This window comes from Cavia porcellus, unplaced genomic scaffold (genome assembly GCF_034190915.1).
Source record: "Cavia porcellus strain 051 isolate PalLab524CR breed Dunkin Hartley unplaced genomic scaffold, mCavPor4.1 scaffold_9, whole genome shotgun sequence".
In the NCBI taxonomy this organism is placed as follows: domain Eukaryota; kingdom Metazoa; phylum Chordata; class Mammalia; order Rodentia; family Caviidae; genus Cavia; species Cavia porcellus.
Window position 1 is genome coordinate 47,992,092 of NW_026947492.1, and position 19,580 is coordinate 48,011,671.

The window sequence follows — 19,580 nt, forward strand, 5'->3', positions numbered from 1 at the left end:
CTAAAGTAAATTAAATGCTGAGGTAAAATAATTATTCTAACAAAAAGCTGAACAGTTACACTACTTGTAAAAATAATTATTCTAACGAAAAGCTGAACAATTACATTACTTGTAAAATAATAAAGAGGTAAAATTAACATCTGCATCTGAAACTATCAGTTCTCAAACAGCTCGAATTTTACTTTATCTTATACTGTAATTCAAAACAGTTGTTAGTTTTTGAGTTACTTTTTAAATGAGTTCTAAAAAGTAACAATTTTTTTAATTTGCTTTTTTTACTGAATTTTAATGGGTACCTAACAGATAATCTATTATAAAAAACCTTATTTCATAGACACCAAGGCTCAGAATTACTATTTAATTTAGCAAAAGACACACGATGGATTAATGAAAATCTCACACATCAATTCTTCTAGTAGTGAAATCCTATATTAAATTGTGTTTGTGTGTGTGTATACACTGTATCTCCTGGTTTTTGTTTTTTTGTTGCTGTTGTCTTTTGGGTGGTTTTTTTTTTTTTTTTTTTTTTTTGTCTTTTCCAGACAGGGTTTCACTATGTAGTTCAGGCTGGCCCTGAACTCACTTTGTAGCTCAGGCTGGCCTCAAACTTGCAGCGATCCTCCTGCCTCAACTCCCTAGTACTGGAATTATAGCTGTGAACTACCATACCCACACCAAGCCCTCCACTTTCATTTTACTAACAGTAAAAAGTTTATTGAAGGAGAGCATTTCCTATACTAACCTAGATATTCTGCATTGATCTAATACTTGATAGGTTTACAAGAAATCAAGGCCAGTTATTTACTAAGTTCACAAGTCTAGTTGCTGCTACTTCTGATTACCTCACTGTTAATGACAACACACCCTTAGAGTTACAGACTCTAATTAAGAATTCTTAATAAAAGACAGTACACTTGGCTTTCATGCACATAATGCCAGATGCAGAACACTACTGCCACTGTAGAAAATTCAGGCTGATGAGTATTTCAGCATAGCTACCTTTCTCAAAAAGGCATATAAATTTCAACTGTAGCATTATTTTAGCACTTTCAATTAAAATGCTATGGTCTCAAACTATGATGTCCCTTTAAATAATTTAATAGTAAAAAGTAAAGGATGTACTGTATATAATTACTAAAATCAATGAGCACATTTTAATAAAAATAAAATACTATAAAAAGCTAAAACTTGACTAAAAACACAATGAGCCATATATTAACATAAAGATAATATTTGCTTATCTTTAAAAATAATCAGCTATTGCATATTGTACAATACTATGCCAAAGAAAACTTTGAAAAGATTATATAAAATTCAATGTGAGCACAATAAAATACAATCAAGAGTAGGTAATTTATACTGACTTCAAAGGAAAAAATGAAAATGTCCCTTAATGGCTAATTAGTGTTAACTTTTTTTCCTTTTCTGAGATACAAGGGAAAAAAAGTTGGTGATTTTAGATTCAAGGAAAGGAGTAAGTTCATAGTATTCTTCTGTGAGAATCCACGTACTGAGATAGATAAAATATAAGTAATACTTTTTTTGGCTTTTACAGACAGGGTCTCACTACACAGCTCAGACTGCTCTTGAACTTTCAGACATCTTCCTGGCTCAGCCTCCCAAGTGCTGAGATTATAGGCATGCACCACCATGCCTGGCTCTAAGTAATTTTTTTTGTTTGTTTTTTTGCACCAGGAATCAAACTCAGAACTTTGCTTTTGCCAGACAGGCACTTGTGCCTCTGAGCTATGTATCTCAAGCCCCTAATTCTTAAAAGAATAAAAAGCAAAAGTCTTTCCTTGCTCCATTTCTTCACCTGTAAGAACAAAATCTTGTGTCAAACATAAATGATATTACTACCTGGTAGGCTATATAAAACAAACATGTTTTCTATTCAGGAAAGAGTTTCACAGGAATTTTTACATATATGTAAACCTGAAGGTCACTGTCCTATAACTTACAGCACTTAGAACTTCATCTCTGTGCCCTTCTACACCTCCAAATATTGCCACCAGAGTGTCCGTTTGGATATTCCATAATCGTAAGGCATGATCTAGCATAAACATACAAAAAGATTAACATGAACTTGTGACATTCACTTTTCTGTAAACTTTCAGTACTTCCTTAAATAACAATGAAAGTTTAGATGTAAGTTATGCACAGTAAAGACTAAGAATGAAATCCACATTAGACAGCCACTTAAAATATTTGTATCGTATGTAGAACAAAAAGTACTTATGTGCCTATACTGTGATACAATTTTATACTATAATAGTCCTCTGCTGGAATATAACTCTGTAGCACAGCACAAAGTCCTGTGTGTGTGTGTGTGTGTGTGTGTGTGTGTGTGTGTGTGTGTGTGAGTGTGTGTGTGTGTTTCCCTGTAATCTGAACAATCCTTTTTTTCTTTTCATTTAAGGGCATGGGGATTCAAAACCAGGTATCTGCTCTACTATCACTGAGTTATACCCCCAGCACCAGTTTTTCATAAAATATACTAACAATGTACAGCAAAAGAAATAAGTACAACTTAAAATATAACAATGTCCACACTGTATGAATATTAAAATACTATATAAATAATACCAAGAGGTAAGAATACACTGTGTGGACAGTGAAAATTAACATTGTTTTAAAAATGACTCACACAACCCTCCAAGAATTAGTAACTAATGCTATGTTTAAACATTTTGAAGATGTGCCACACTGTTTTTTCAAAGTAATTACATTTTACATTCCTACTAGCAATGTTTGAGAAAGTTCCAATTTCTCCACATCCTACTTAACACAGTTGTCTGCCCCTTTTATAGCCATTCTGAGTAGGTGTGGAGTGGTCTCTGGTGGTTCTGACCTGAATTTGCTAAATAATGATTTTGAACAGTGTGCTCACTGCCATGTAGATGGGTTCTTCAGGGTTATGAGGACTCAGAACTTTTGCTCACTTTTCCACTGGTTTTCTTTTTGTTGTTCAGCTCTCAGAATTCTTGATGTAAATCCCTTGTTATGATTTATAAATACTTTTTCCTATCTATGGATGATCACTGTAGTTTGAATCTGGAATGTCCCCCAAAAGAGTCATGTGTGGGGCTTGGTCTCCAATGCAGTAATGATCAAAGAGAAGGCTCTGGGAAAATGGTTAGATCATTAAGGTGCTGACCTCCTAATAGATTAATCCACTGATGGATTCATAATTTGATGGGTTATTGGAGTTAACAAAAATTTACGTGGAACCTAGTTTGTAACAATGTTTCTTTGGCAGCATGATCTTGAAGACTGTATTTCATCCTAAGTCTCTTCATCTGCTATGCTTTCTATCTGCCATGTGAACAACCTCCTCAGCTGCAAGCTGGTACCATCATGATTTTCTGTCCTGCTTTAGTCCCAAAGCAATAGAGCCAGGTGATCATGGACTAAAACCTCCAAAACCAAAATAAATCTCCTTTATTTTTCTGGTGTTTTGTCACTGTGATGAAAAGTTAATACATTTGTCTTTCTACTTTTCTGATTTACAGCAAAATTCTTATTTATTTTGAGAAAGCTGTTTGTCTTTAAATCTCCATGCTAACACAGTAAGATCATGGTTAAAGGTAATGAATTAAGACATTTTGGCCGGGGCTGGGGATTTAGCTCAGCGGCATAAGCGCCTGCCTCGCGAGCAGGCAGTCGTGAGTTCAATCCCTGGTACCAATAAAAATGAAAAAGACAAAAAAAAAAAAAAAAAAAGACATTTTGGCCTACTCACTTATACAGGAATATCTAAGCCCAACTAATATTATCAAGAGACAAAGAAAAGTAATCAACTGTTTCTAAAGGCAGTGATTTCCAAATGCAGGCACTGAAACATTCTCACATAGTAGAATTTGTTATTTTTGTGGTAAGGGTCAAACCCAAGGCTTTGCATATACTACGCAAGTGTTTTACCACTGAGCTAAGTACAGTCTAAGTGTCTAAATTTGATCTAAGTTAGTTTGTAGGAGATTATAATTTGACAAGACTGAGAAAAGACTAGAACAAAACAGTAGAAAAGGCAAACAAGAACACAATACAGAAACAAGAAGTGCATAACATTTCAGAAAGCTCAGAAATGATTAAGAATAATTAAGAGATGTGTCTAAACCCAGAATGAAAAATGGCAATATAGGCACAAAGCAATGCAATGCTTTCTCTTTATGGGAAATATTTCAAAGAGTTTGTGCTGGGAAACAGTATTTTAAAGAATTCTACAGTGAATTTTTTACATATGAAAGCTTAGGCTGGGTGTGGTGGCATACACCCGTAATCCCAGCAGTAAGAAGGCTTAAGCAAAAAGATCACTCTAAAACCAAGGCCAGCCCAAGCTACAAAGTGGATTCAAGGCCAGCCTGAACTGCACAGTGAAACCCTGTCTCAAAAAGGAAAAAAAAATGTGAAAATTAACACTGTTTTAAAAATGACTTAAAAAACAGAAAACCAATAAGGATGCACTACTTATTACATGATTGGCAGAGCTGTGGTAACTACTAAAATGATTTGTAAAAAACTATCTTTAAAATTTCTTAACATAGTAAATAGGAAGGGTAACGTGTATTTTGCTCTCAGTACCAGTTATTTTACTAACCTCTGGATATGTATTACATGGTTCCTTTCTTGAACTGTTGGTTTGCAAGACATAATTTTCTATTAAAATATGCTATTACAATTTTTTCTAATTTGTTTTTTTCCCTGTTAGAACACTATTTGACGCTTTAAAAACAATTATACTCCTCCCAAAACACAACTAAAGAACCATTTGCTTCTCTTACCTTTACTTACTGATAGTAGAAGATTAGGATCTCTAGGGTGGAATTTCAATTCATTGATAGCATTTCCATGGCCAACGTAGTGCTACGAGTAAATAAAATTTAAACATTCTGTTTCATATCTCAAAAATCAATAAATGCCTTCACAATATTAAAGGAACAGAAAAAGTTTCACTTAAATGAGTGGCTTTCAAGCTTTGCTGCATATTAAAACTGCCCAAGAAACTGAAGGAAAAAGTGCTCAATTCAACTTGTAGACAGTATTATTGGACTGGAGACTAGAGTAGCATTAAAAATCCTCATATGGTTTTAATGTGCCCCCAGAATGAAAAAGACCTAATTAAAGTGAGTTGTAAAACCTGTTACCATATCAACATCCTAGCCTACACTTTACCATGTAGTTCACTACAAGCTGCCCTTGAATCTACAACTACCAGCTTAGGTGTCTTGGAAAAACCTGCTATTGTTCATTTAAAGCCTCTCAAAGTGAACAAAGGGAATGATTTAAATATATATTACCCAAATGTCATGAAGGCCTCAAAAGATCTGTCTTTTAAAAAGCATATGCGAGGTACGAATCAAATCAGAAATTGTAGTCTACAGCCATATCACCCTGAACACAGCCCATCTCATCTGATCTCAGAAGCTAAGCAGGTTCAGGCATTGTTGGTACATGGATGGGAGAAATTGTAATCATTAATTCATTAGTTTTAAATTCAACATGGTTAAATTTTCACAGGTATGCATCCAAAAGAACTCTACAATTTAATCAGAAAACCCACCTTTATACACTGCATTGTTATGGGATTAATTATTCTTATTATCCCTCTAGATCCAGCTACAGCCAGCAAAGGATGACTTGTATTGCTATCATAGGTCCATGCACAAGTATAAAAGTTTTCATCAGCCTAAGAAATGCCAGTTAAGAAATAATTTTTTTCAATAGTGTTTATTAAAACTATTTAGTAGTGCAAAAACAGCCACAGACAATGTGTAAACAAATGGACATGATTGTTACATTAAACTTTATTTACAAAATCAGCCTCTAAATAAAAATAACCATTCCATTTTCTTCCTTTTCCTGCATGAGGTCTTCCTAATATGGCAACAGTTCACTCCTTTCCATACCATCTAGAAGACTGAATGTCCCTACCTAGTTTTGTCTATTTTTCATCATATGCAAGAAACAATTTGATTGCTCAGCTTTTATTACACTGACTTTCACATTCTTCCTTTCCTTCGTAACTCACATTTTGTGATTTTTCCTTTTCTTTGTAAAACACATTTTGCAATATTTTATTCACTAAATTGCATCACATTCATTTTTTTCATTTAGGTTTTATTGATCAAATATTTGGAATGAATGCCAGGCACAGCTTCTGAGTTCCAAGTTCATCATTAAAACCATATTATAAAATTCTAGGCAATGTCAAAGAGACATCTTAACTTGTCTCTACTAACATTTTCCATTACTGGATTCCCAATGCTCTTGTTTTCAGCCACCTGCACCCATTGCCATATCCACCCCACAGATTTCTAAGGACCAGGAAACTTGGCATGTTGGGTGTAGTGACACTGAAGAACTGTGCCAGCTATACTTCAGGAAGGACAGTAACTATGGGAAATTCAGAAAGTTTGGTATACTCCATGAAAATAAACATCTTTGACCAAAGATATTAAAAACCCAGAAAGGATACATCAGCATCCACATAAGATTGCAATAACCGGATTTCTCCTTGTGAATGACATTCATATAAGGTGACCTAATAAAAACAAAAATATAGTGAATTTCCTCTCAAGTATAGAAACCCACTTTGGCTACCCACTCTGGCTTTTAAACATTCTAGTCACAATTACTATATATCTTAAATATACAACAGAACCTATTACTTTTGGCTCTTTTAAGCTTACAAATTCACAGAAGCTATTATAATACTTAACACATTTTATATAATATCTAGAGTATATTAAGTATTCAACTAATAACAGTTTCTACTTCCAGTTATTTAAATGTATATTTTATCCATCTAACTGCATGGGTAAATGCACAGACCCCATACATACACCATAATTTTTTATGATCTTATATATCAGACATATAATATTTTTATGATCTTATGTATCAAATATAAATAAAAAGTCTTTGGATAGTTGCAAATCATTAGTTACATATAAAAAAGTCTACCATTTGCCTAATAATGAATTCTTTTTTCTTAGACACAGCTGATCAAATATTGCCTTTTTATGTATAGTGGCCTTTTCATTTGTTACATACTCTAAAATTAAAAATATATACAATTTTGTAACACTAATTTTTTTACATTTCTTTCCATTTTTCCTATAACTTAGTCACATTAACAAAACCATATGAAAATGCAGTAAGACCATATTAGAATACTATGTATATATTATCTATATTAAATTCAAAAATACCTTCCACATTAATATTCTAAAAAATTTTTTATACAGCTGCCAATTAGACTGTCTTACAAGATAAGTGTTTTCTTTCTGTTTTTAAAGGAAAACCTAACAAAAAAAGATTTTTTGTAATACAAAGTACCTAACACCCTTCAACATTATTTTGAATAATTGGGATTATTTTTGTTAGAGGGCTTAGAACACTGAAATAATCTTATGGAAGAACAAGTTGTACCAATTTTGATACTATCATGGCCAAGGTGGTAAAGAACTGTAACACTAGGTTTAATGTTAAAAAGTGAATTCAAATTTAATTATCAGCCACATTGCCAGTTAGAAAATACCTCAATCTTTCCATGAAACTACACCACTTTTCCTATTATTTTCAAAGAATTTGGAAACTAGGCTATATATCACACAACCTACAGACTGGCTGAAAACCAAGAAAAGCTCTTATCTAATGTTATCTTCTTCAGTGGTTGGGCTGGGTACTTGGGAGGCTAAGGTAGGAGGAGAGGCCAGCACGGGCTACGTAGTGAATTTAAGGCCGGCTGCATAGTGAATTTAAGTGAGACCATCTCTTAAAAGAAAAAGGAAAAAAAAGAAAGGAAGCCAGTGGTTAACTTTCAAATATTTAGAATTTCAACTTTGTCAAATAGTAAAAGCGCTAGCATCTTAAATGCAATTAAAATTCCTTAAAGGAACACCCAGGAAAAAATTACCTAAAGCCAAATTTTACATTTTAGAAAACACATACAAGAAAGACTTAGCCCAGAAAAGATAGTACATGTTTCTATAATTCTTAAATTATTAGGAAAGAAAAAAATAGCTTAGAAAAATGTGACATATGAAAAATATTGAACTTACAACTCCTATTACCAAGGTAATTTTGACTGAAACAGAAGAACAAAATCACAAGGAAACTGCAACAAATATAGGAAACCAGTGGTGTATATTAAAAATCATGATTTTTTTAACTTCTTTAAGAATTTTAGCACAATTACAAAAGAAGCATAAAATTTAATTTACTTAAGTAATAGAACATTTCTGATTCACCTCTTTTTCTCTTTGAGCTGAGGGTGAAGGAATTGACTTTTATTTGTAGACAAACCATATCCAATTAATCAATTTCCTTCCTATTTCTTTTTCTGAATACATTAATGTATTTCTACTCTATTCACCTTCCCTGGAAAACATGAGGGAATCTTCTCTTTCTCCACTTACTTAGAACTGGATGTAATAAATAAATCTTTGCAACCCACTCCTTGTTTAAGTAAAAACTAATGGCTTAATGTTAAAATGTCCAGCAGTTCTCTCAGCCTACTTCTTTTAGATCAAGAGACAGCATTTTGGGTTCCTTAAAAAGCAAACTCAAATGTTTATGGTGAATAATTAAAACACTCCCAAAACTATTTGCTAAATCCACTGAATTTATGTTTAATTTATAGTCATTAATTGCATTATCTTCTTTTAAAAAAAATCACACTTAACCTATTTGAAAGATGATGAGCAATTGAGAATAAAAAGGTATTTTCTAACCACAAACGGCAGTTTTAACTACAGCCTCTCTTTTATACATCGGAATCATACAGCTATAAAAAATTTCATTCAAAATCATTCCATTTAAATATCACATTAACATATTCAACAATTAAGCCAAATGAGAAGTAGGCCTCTTATGACTTACTCTGTTGCTTCCTACAGTTGCAAATACTAACGGATCTCCTTCTTTACTGTGCCAGTTAAACTGTACTCCAAACAATGGTTGGTTATGATCTTCCTATAAAATAATCATGAAATAAGAAAATTTAGTATTTTAAGAAACCAAAAAAATGCAGTAAACTAACTTTAACCTTTCTTTAAAATTCAATTATCTTCTATATAATACACAAACTTTTGACAGTAAAACTAAAATGTATCTATGAGATCCATTTTCACAAATTAAAATATTATGTCTGATAGTTTTATAAGAAAGACTTAAATCACAGGTTAGATAACTCCTTACCTATGAAAATACTGATAACTGCCTTTCATTTTCTAAACTCTACCATATTCTAAATCATAATAAATTGGATTATTTTGGTAGATGTGTTTAATCACTTGGGCCATTAGGACACTACATTCTGAAACAGAAAACAAGCATACTGCCTTAAAAAGGTGATACAGTTTCTTTAACATTCATTTTCATTAAGCTTAACTTCTCCCTTGTAAAGTGAAGCATTTAGACTCAATTCAAATCACTGCTTTCTCTTTCTGCTATAAATAATTGCAATTAATCTTGTTTTTGTTGTTTTGTTTTCTTTTTTTCTTTCTTCACAGGGTCTCACTGTGTAATTCAGGCTGGCCTTAAATGCTGAAGTAGCACAGACTAGCCTTAAACTAAGAGATTTTTCCCTCTTAGCCTCCTAAATGCTGAGATTACTGGCATGTGCTACCTTTCCCAGCTCACAATGTTTATTGTAGATGTTTTCTTTTGTAAGTCCATTTTCTACTTTCCTAAATTTGGGGAAAATACACACTATCTTATACTTAGGTAAGTTAAAACCTTTCTAAATATCTAATATACCTTGGTAAGTTAAGCCTTAGAAAAGCATAAGAAGCTATGGCTACATGCCATTTTCATGCTGAGTAGCAAAAATTAAGGGCACAGTGTTTAAATTCTATCCTGTAAAAGGAGTCTTATTATAAGCAAGACCGTAATCTTATAAATGTCTCATTAATATGTATTTTTATTCATTTATTAGTGTTAGGTGCTCTATCTGGAAAATGGCTTTAACTGCCATTTAAATATTTCAAAAACTGGGCTGGGGATTTAGCTCAGCAGCATAAGCGCCTGCCTTGCAAGCAGGCAGTCGTGAGTTCAATCCCCGGTACCGATAAAAAGGAAAAAGAAAAAAAAAAAAAAAAAAAATTTTTCAAAAGCTGAAAACTGTGGCTTTTCAAGTGATAAGAAAATAAAGTTGTTTAACTTTAAAAGCAAAAATACTGCCTTCAGCTGAATTTAAAGCATAGTGTACCAACGCACACCTGTAGCCCCAGCACTTGGGAGGCTAAAGCAAGAGGATCACCGGTAAATCAAAGTCAGCCTGGGTTACATAGCGAGGTCAAGGACATTTTGACCTGCACATCAAGATCTTGTCTCGAACAAAAAAAAAAAAAAAAAGAAAGAAAGAAAATCAATTTTTTATGAAATAAAAATGCCACTAAGCAGTAATATAAATAATCCTTTCTTTTCCTCAAATAGTGAATATTTAAAATTTTAAAACATTTCATACAATTTTTTTAATATAATAAAGTACAAAAGTTAAATTTTTAAAAACCTGTACAAAGTAAGACATCTGTTTCAATTTATAATGACTTCACACATTCAGTTCTTTTTAATAACTGGTACCAGAAGCAGCTCATGTTTTTAAGTTTCTCCAATACATGAAGAGTAACTTATCCCATATCTTTTATTTGAATCAATAAACAATAAAGCAAAACCAGCTTGCAATGCTCAGTATTACACATTAAAACAAAAAACAACCCCCAAAACAAATGTGAGATAGATTATAAGAAATATGCAGTTTAAGAACAAAAAAAAAACCTGTAACTTTAAAATATTTAAAATGTGGCAGTATCTTGAAAATGTGTGCCACTGAGAAATAATTCTGAAGCCTAGCAATCAGCCCAAAAAATATCTATCTGTATATACCTTGAGACTGTTTACACATTTAAAAGAATATTTGCACTTCTTTGATTTCCATTTTCCCTTTCCCCAACTTTTCCTTCCAGGTGCATTTGGAGTATTTGTAGGTGTATCAGGGCGTTCGGTGTTTGTCCCACTTTCTATACTGACAGCATCATCCTGTAAGCAGTAAATTAGAAAAAAATTCATGAAGAGGCAATACTGTATTTAGCAGCAAAGGACTTTGTACTGGAAAGATGCTGACTGATGCAAAGCTGTGCAAAAGAAAAATCTATAGATTAAAAAACTAATACAGCTAAATGTTAGAATTTTTATAGATACTCTGTTATTTCAGAAAAAAATGAAAACAAAATACTAATCAGAGTGATAATAAAAGGGTAATATTACTGAAGGCACTGGCCTGTGCCACCTACCTTATTGTACTGGGTCATTTCATCTTAACAGATCTTCCCAAAAGGCACTGTTGATAAGGAAATGTTGAGACCTAACAATTCTCTTGCTAGTTAGGGTTGCTAGGATTCAACCCCAAAACTGTAACTAATAAATTTACTGATCTGTATGTCTCTGAAGTTTACCTGACTGCTACTCAGTCAGAAGGATGGGGATGGGTGGCCATTTGAGGAAGGAGCATTAATCCTTCCTACTTTAGATGTAGATTTTTAAAGTCCTGTTACATTCTGCTTATTTATAATCAATCATTTAATTTTCTAAAGTCCTATAAATTCTTTGCTATTTGTAAATGAAATATGCCTCACAGTTCTAAAGAAATATTCTTATATTACTAGATACTCTTCATAAAGTAAAATTCTTCTAAATACAGAAATGACTGCACAAAACCTTGAAAATTCTAATTTATTTCTTGTCTCCGTCCAATAAGACATATGAATGATATTTTAATCTTGGAAGAGAATTTCATTACCTCCTTTGATTAAGCATTCCAATATCTTCTTTGGAATAAAAAGACTTACTTAAATCTACAACCCCAGGGCACTAGTTCGTAAATTCATTACAGAGAAAGTTCTCCCCCCCCCCCATTAAGTGACCATTAACATCTGTGAGAACACAGTGTTGGAAACAGTGCCTTTAGGGCCCCAAAACTGGTTCCACATTACAGAAGGTTGAAAATTCAATGTCAAAAGGTATAGAAAATCATATTAATTCAGTTAAGACTATGTATCAGTTATTGGGGATTGTCAAATTTCAAATGACTTCAAAATGAAAATGTTTTTGTGAAACAGTGAAAAATATCCTATTCTGGAACATACTATCTAATATAAATGAAAAGGGAATGAAGTAAATAAGTAGCACAAATTAAGTGCTCAGGTATTTCAATTGTAATTCAATGTAACTGTAATTCATTCTTACAGAAATGTAACATTAAAATTTCACAGTTGCATTCCTAGGTTGAAATCAGTATTTGTTTCTCCCTACCATTGATTGTATTTACATAGTTAAAATCTAGTGTAGAAAACAATTCAATGTATCAGTAAGAAATTATGCACACTTGGTTATCAGATTATAGTCCACTTTCTTTAAGGTATCATACAATTCTTCTTAAATTACAGATGAATGACAGACACACACATTGTCTCCACAGAAGTTCAAAGACACTTCCTTTTCACTCAGTGGAAAAAAGTTTTTTCTGCATTTGTAACTCACCTTTACATTCTTTTTGTTTCACACAAATTTACACTGTTTTGACTTTTCTGATTAACTGATTATAACATACACCTAGTTCCTTCAGATGAGTAAAATAAAATTTTAAGTAATATTTGATTACCTCTTATTTTCCAGAAAAATTCCCCTAAGAGTAGAGAGAAATGAAATAATAAACTCTTCCAACATTTATACACCAGCTTCTTACGTTCAGCCTAAACACTGAACAGACAATTAGGAGGCCACATAAAATGTTGTCAGTAGCAGGGCACATTGCACATTTTATTTCTGACCATATAATTTAACTATTTCTTCCAAAGGCCAATCAAGATAGAATCGAATGGAAATGCAGTATCATCAAACCACTTTCATTTATCTTTAAGTATTTGCTCTATGACTAATATGTGTCCAGGATGACTTCCATCCTACCTTCTTTTCAAAGTATAAAAAATACTGTGCAACAGGTAAGGCCAACATGTCTTGACCAGCAAGGAACAGACTCAGAGATAGTAATTTGTCCCTTCATCTTGTCATAGGAACTTAAAATCAAAAGACATGCCTCCAGAGTGAACCTACTGATCTCACTAACCACAACCATAACTATTCTTCTAAAAGTCAACTGCTTTACAGGTATATGATCTTTAAAAGTTTGAAAACATGACAAGTTATACAATATACAGGTTATCTTACCCAAATCAGAAGCATTTTCCTCCCCCATCCGCTTATGCCCTTTTATCATTATTCGGATATCTGAATAATAAAACCATTCCCTTGTTATTTTTTTGTGTGTGTGAACTTATTTTTATCCTATTTCTATACTCTCTTCCTTAACCTATGTGACAGATTAGGTTTTTGGATGGAATTCAAAGAGTATATTAAGTGGGAGGGAAAGCTGCATGTTGATTTTCATCATTTTTAACTGAAATTTAACACTCCTATTATAGTGATGGTGACGTGCATGCTCATGTTACTATAATTATGATTTTTCTGGGTCAATGGAAATCAGGAATTTATACTGAGTATCCTTAACCCAAAATGCTTGAAACCAGAAGTGGTTCAGATTCAGGAGCTTTTAAAATTTTGGACTATTTGGTAGGAGGGTTTAGCTCAGTGGTGTAAATGAATTTGATCACCAGTACCAAAAAAAAGGGGGGGGGAGGGCTATTTGCATATACCATTTTAACACACTTAATCCAAAAAACTGAAATCTGAAATGCTGCATAACCCAGAACACTGAATGTCAGCATGATACTCAAAATCAGGTGGGTGTGGTGTGCAAGCCAGTAATCCCAGCATTTAGGAGGCTAAGGCAAGGGGATCCCCTCAAGTTTGAGGCCAGCCAGGGCTACAAAGTCTGTTCAATGTCAGTCTGAGCAACATAGCAAGATAGTGAGACATTCTCAGAAAAACAAAAACAGTTTCAGATTTTAGATTTTCAAAGTAGAATGCCAACTTGTATAACTGCTGAAGAATTTCAAAAATAAGCCCATTACTACTTTCAAACCCCCTGCTAGATCTTGTTCCTTAATATGCTAAAGAAATATATGAATTTGTACATTTTTTAATTTTTTTTTTCTTTGAGGTGCTGGAACTCTAACACGAGGCCTCCCATATGCTACCCAAGATCTCTCCACTGAACTATACCCATAAAAATATCTTTAAAATGTTTTAGAATTTTATAATAGACTTTGTAACCTTATATACAGTATTTGTACGTTTTAAAATATCCTGAAAAAACTCCCAGGATTCGTTAAGCAGCATACTATAAATAGCAATAGTAATAACTTCCACTTTATTTTGATCCCTGAATTTTTCCTTATTCTAAATAGGTTTCAGTATACACTGCCTGATTATTAAGCACGTGGAAAGGTGATAAGTACTGTGATCAATAATACGTAATAATTTTAATAACATTTGTATAGTACTTAATATGCGACAGGTTACTCCAAGCACTTTCTATTATATTGTACATTATTTAATTCTCACACTGCATTTAACCTTCACCTAAACACATCAGTCTTCCCCACCGCTATCTAAGATTGTCCAGGTCAACCTCCTTTATTTTAAAAACTCTCAAAGGAGCTATACCCCCTCCCACTCCTTGATCAAAGGTGGCTCCCCACTCCAGATCAGAAAATGACCGTCTCAATTCCACTCCTCCTACAGAAGGAGCCACCCAGACACACCTTATATTCATAGACAGGACAGGACAGGAGTAGACACAAGAGCCCTTCAATAAAGTCACCAAACTCTTAAATCGAAGAGCTGTACTTCCCATCCTTAAGATTCTATAGGGATCGAAGAGTGACACAGCCCCTTCACCTCTTTTAACGACCCTTAAACAGAAACAGCCTCTGCTCCCAATTTTGTCGGAAAAATCTCTAACATGACTTTTAAATTACTTGAATCTCAGATCCGCAATCGTCCCTAAATCCCCCAAAGGCCCCAACACTCCATCATCGGCAAAAAAAAAATCTCAAAACTGAGCTTTCAAAGCCCCGCAACCACCTAAACCACTCTCCTGCGCCAAGTTTCTGCCTGCTTTTAGCCCCAGCTCAAAATCCCCTCAGGGACAAATTCGTTTTTCTCCCGCACGCCCGCGTTTTCCTGAGTACAGAGTGACACCTTTCCCTCCCCCACTGCCGCCCGCCCGCCCCCACGCCTACAGTTTTAAAAGAACTTAAAACTTCACTCCAGAGTCCCGGGACTGCTAGAGGTTGTACTCACATTCTCGTCTCCAGAGAGGTCTGGGTTGCTGTTCTCGTCGCTGCTCAGCTTCTGCTTCTTGGCCGCAGGCATGTCTGTTCCCGCCGGCGCTGTGGACACTTCCCTCTCGGACATATTCCTCCGCCTCCCTCCAGGTTCCTGCCGCCTCGGGCGGGGCCTCCGCCACACCGCCGTCAAGCAAGCTCGTCCCGAGCTTGCCGCAAAGCTGCCACTGCCGCCGCCACCTCCACCACTCCCCCCACTGTCGCAAATCGCGCCCAGCCGCCGAGGCGGGCGAGCGTGCGACCCCGCCACACTGCTGAAAAAGGGGCGCGCTCGCGCGCCCTCCTGCGCAGCTTCCTGGCTCCTTCCCTTTCCTTACAGCCGTCTTGCCGTTTTCCCGCCGCCCTCCCCGCAGTTTGCACGGAGGTGTATGATCCGTTGGTTTAAGAAGACAGTATTTCTTATGTCCCCCTTCCCCACCACCGCCTCGAAAAGAGGCGGAACTCAAAGGGATGCTCCCTCACCACCGTCTTCCTTCCAAAGACGTTTCATCCGCAATTGGCTCAATCCTCCGATCTCCGACCTGCTGCAAAGGAGCGAAAGTCTGTGGAATGGACTAGACCACCAGTGTCCCAAGGGAGGGGAGAAATATAAGAAATCACCTCTAGCTTTAGCTATGCATGTAACGTGTCCGAATATTGGACTTGGAGGGTAGTTTTTTTCCAGTTGTTTGCAGAGGTGTTTATAGCTCTGATCTTGTTTGAAAATAGAAATTTAAGCACTGGCCACGGCTTCACGCTGGCTACCCCCATCTGACAAATGGAAGAGGCCCGCCAAAAGATGCGCATGCGCCTACGCATGTTCTCGCGCTCAGATGTTGGGAGCCGCCTCCTCGAAGCTCCTCCCCGTTCTGAATTCCAGGTGGCCGAACCAGGTAGTTTTCCACCAGGTCTTCGAAGCCCGATATTGATTTCAGAGCACTGCCAAATTATACTCTAGATGCTACCCAAATTCCTGACCAATATTTTTCTGGTACATAATTATTGCAATAAATGATTATCCGCCCTCTCCTCATGCCACTATTGGTTAAGGTTTATATAGAATCTTAAAATTATAAGATTCTATACTCCAATGAGTTATAGCCAAGTGCTCTTTTTTTCCCCCAAGTTTGTGATTTCCAAGCCAAGTGCTCTTTTGACTGTTAAAGGATTATAAATGCTCAATGAGGAAAAAGCAAAGCCCTACAAATCAATGACCATCTGTGAGATTAGATTGTGAGACTCAAGCAACTGGCAATTTTTCTTAATAACAGATACAATAACATTTTAGAAAAAGCAAAATTGTTTTATTTTACCAAAATATTTGTATCAGTTAGATCTGTCTGGGCTCTTCACTGTCCCAAATACATTGGTGAGCCTTCTAGATTTATTGAGTAGACCATTAAACCTTATCTAAAGGAGCAATGGTCAATAACCTTACCATCACCACCCTTTTTGGGTTTTTTTTGTTGTTGTTGTTGTGGTGGTGGTGTTTGTTTATTTGTTTGAGACAAGGTCTTTCTATGTAGTTCAGGCTGGCCTTGAACTCACTATGTGGCCCAGGTTGGGCTGGAACTCACAGGGATTCTCCTTTCTCAGCCTCCTGAGTGCTGGAATTACAAGTGTGTCTAACCTATCTTTAAAGAACAGAATTCTGATTCCTTCTAGTCCTCAGTGTCATCACTGGTAAAAGGGAGATAGCAGGGGATTGCCCAACCCCCACCCCGTACTGAGGATTGAACCCAGGGCCTTTGCCCATTATACTAAGTGGCCCAGGCTGGATTCTAACTTGGAATCCTTCTGCCTCAACCTTTCAGAGTGCTAGGTTACAAACTTGGTTGGGACTTAACATTTTTTGAGCACCCACTTGATAGTGTTTGTATTTTCTTAGATCTCATTACAACTTACAATGAATAACTAGATTGTCAATAATTCTAGTATTCTTAAATTATTCCTGTCATATATTTACAGGGAGAATATCAGTTTTGTTTCATGTAGGTTCCAAGTCACTTTTTCTTTTAGGGATAAAGAGAGAACTCTGGATTGAATATGAGAAGACGAAGATAAAGCAATAAATAAGACTTTGTAATGAAAACTCAGAAAATAAGGAAGCTAAAAAAAAATAAGGTCTTAATAGTAATTAAAGTTATTTCCAAACACTTCCAGTGTACCAGAAAATTCTAAACACTTCTCAACGGGAGAGAGACTCCTGAGACAGAGTCAGCCACCAAGAAAATAAGATGCATTTTAGTATGACATTTTCATTAGTAGAAACCCCTCTCTACTGGAAGAATGCTTATGGACTATAGCTCTAAAAATAAAGAATAGTGGACAAATGGATTTCATATCAAAACACTGCATGTGGGGTGAAGATCAGTGGGAGCTGCAAAGTGAAAGTCAATTTCTAGTCATTAAGTTAGAAAAGTGATGAAGATTTAGATATAGGACATATATCCAGCATTCACATTATCTGTAACAAAGCAAAACTTTTTAAAGCGCTTTATTACAAATCAGATATTTTTTCTGGTGGATCAAGGATGGTAAATGGAAATTAGTTAATATTCACTATTAATAATATTAAATAAATTTTATTCTGATACTTGTTAAAATGGTGAGGGAAACTTCAAGATTATTTTGATGAATGCCAAAACTATTGTTATAGGGGAGAGAGATCAGGCTTAACTAAATATAGTGTGAGGATTTATAGTCAAAGAAAAGAGTTGGAGGTTACTGGTGGGAAAATTATGAAGAAGAAATATCAGGGGTGGAGAACTGTTGCTAACCTGATTTAACAGGATTCCTGTGGAAGGAATGCCAGGGTGATCAGACATCACGGGGCGAGGATTCTCTCTGAAGACTTTACAGAATTATTCCTACAATGGTATTAGGCAAGCTGAAGACAGAGTACAAGAAGAAGACCTAGTTAGAAAAGAGCTTAGACCTGACTAAAGTTTAGTCAAGGAGAAACTCTTGGTCACTTATTTAAGACATATAAAATATCACGGGTATTCTACTTAACATACTTTTATGATGTTATTTTAGTATAGGAAAGCATCATTATCTATTAAAAAGTCCTAAGTTTCTCAGCCCTAAACTCTGTCTTGAAGGATTTCAGAAACCACTACAGCTGGAGAAATCTTGTAATGTGTATTTTATAGCAGAGAAAAACTTAGACTTAGGATCAGTTAACAGTTTATCTAAAGATATACAGCTCTTCAAGTGGCAAAACCAAAAATAAAGCCAGGCTTACTGGCACATGCCTGTAATCTCAGAAGTTGGGAGGCTGAGGCAAGAGGATTGCCACAAGATCAAGGCCAGTCTCAACTACTTAGTGACAACCTCTCTCAAAAAACAACAACAAAAAAATATATTTAATGTCAATAATTTAGGGGATGTATTATCCATTCTATATCAAAAGCAAAACATTCTCATCCTACCTCCATTTACAGTTAGACTTTGCATAGAGGATTGTTCATTCCTTTTGGGTTAAATTATAGTTGTTTTGCCTCATCTCAATCACTGTTAAATTTTGAGTTAAATTTTTCTGCAGCTACACTGAAGAATAGTATTCTGTGTTTTTCTTAATTTGTTTTGCTTTTTAAAATTAAAGTCCTAAACCAGAAATTAATGTGCTCTAACAAAGGAGAATTAACTAGGTAAAAGTAGAACAAAGGTTTGCTATGTAATGTTTTCTCTGTTTCCCCTCTCCATCTTTTTCCTCTTCTTCAATAAAATGAGCTATCTCAGTACCATTCCAAAGGCTGTGATCTTTACTACAATACATTTTTGATAACTTTTATTTTTAAAAAGACATGTTTCATTTATACAAAGTGAAGTGCATGGGTCTTAAATATACAATTCAATGAGTTTTGACTAAGTGTACATCTACATGATCCACATCTCATCAAGGAGCAGTGGATGGAATTTCCAACACTCCAGAAAATTCCCCTATACCTCTTCAAAGCAAGCTCTCTCCTCCTCTCTCTAACCCCTCAAGCTGACAAGCAACACTACTATATTCTGTTTTGCCTATTTTGGTGTATGAATTCTGCCTATTTTAGAACTTCATGTAAATGGGATAATTGCATATGTGCTCTTTTGTGTATGGCTTCCTTTGCTCGGCATAATGCTTTTTAGATGTATCACTTAGCATTAACATTTTAAGAAAAGTAGCATCTAGATGGTGATTCTGAGATTGTAAAAGGCATAAGAATCATCTGGACAATTTGTTAAATCACACTTGCCTGGGCCCCATCTCCAGAAACTCTGATACAGTAGATTGGAATATGTCTT

At 35.0% G+C, this 19,580-nt stretch overlaps 1 protein-coding gene across 3 annotated transcripts in view; it reads right to left on the reverse strand.

The window, feature by feature from the left end:
• The window catches only part of Eed (embryonic ectoderm development), a 30,581-nt gene extending 15,053 nt beyond the window's left edge, over nucleotides 1-15,528 (reverse strand). For 2 of the 3 annotated variants that reach the window (XM_063256296.1, XM_063256294.1), the window contains exons 1-7: nucleotides 15,268-15,528; nucleotides 10,891-11,043; nucleotides 8,884-8,976; nucleotides 6,476-6,541; nucleotides 5,561-5,686; nucleotides 4,782-4,863; nucleotides 1,962-2,053 (exon numbers count right to left, since the gene is read on the reverse strand). In XM_063256296.1, the coding sequence (XP_063112366.1) occupies nucleotides 1,962-2,053; nucleotides 4,782-4,863; nucleotides 5,561-5,686; nucleotides 6,476-6,541; nucleotides 8,884-8,976; nucleotides 10,891-11,043; nucleotides 15,268-15,381 (726 nt within the window). In that variant the 5' untranslated portion in view covers nucleotides 15,382-15,528. The remainder of the gene's footprint in view (nucleotides 1-1,961; nucleotides 2,054-4,781; nucleotides 4,864-5,560; nucleotides 5,687-6,475; nucleotides 6,542-8,883; nucleotides 8,977-10,890; nucleotides 11,044-15,267) is intronic. The other variant, XM_063256295.1, reaches the window with a different exon arrangement.
• Between the last annotated feature and the right edge of the window lie 4,052 nt (nucleotides 15,529-19,580).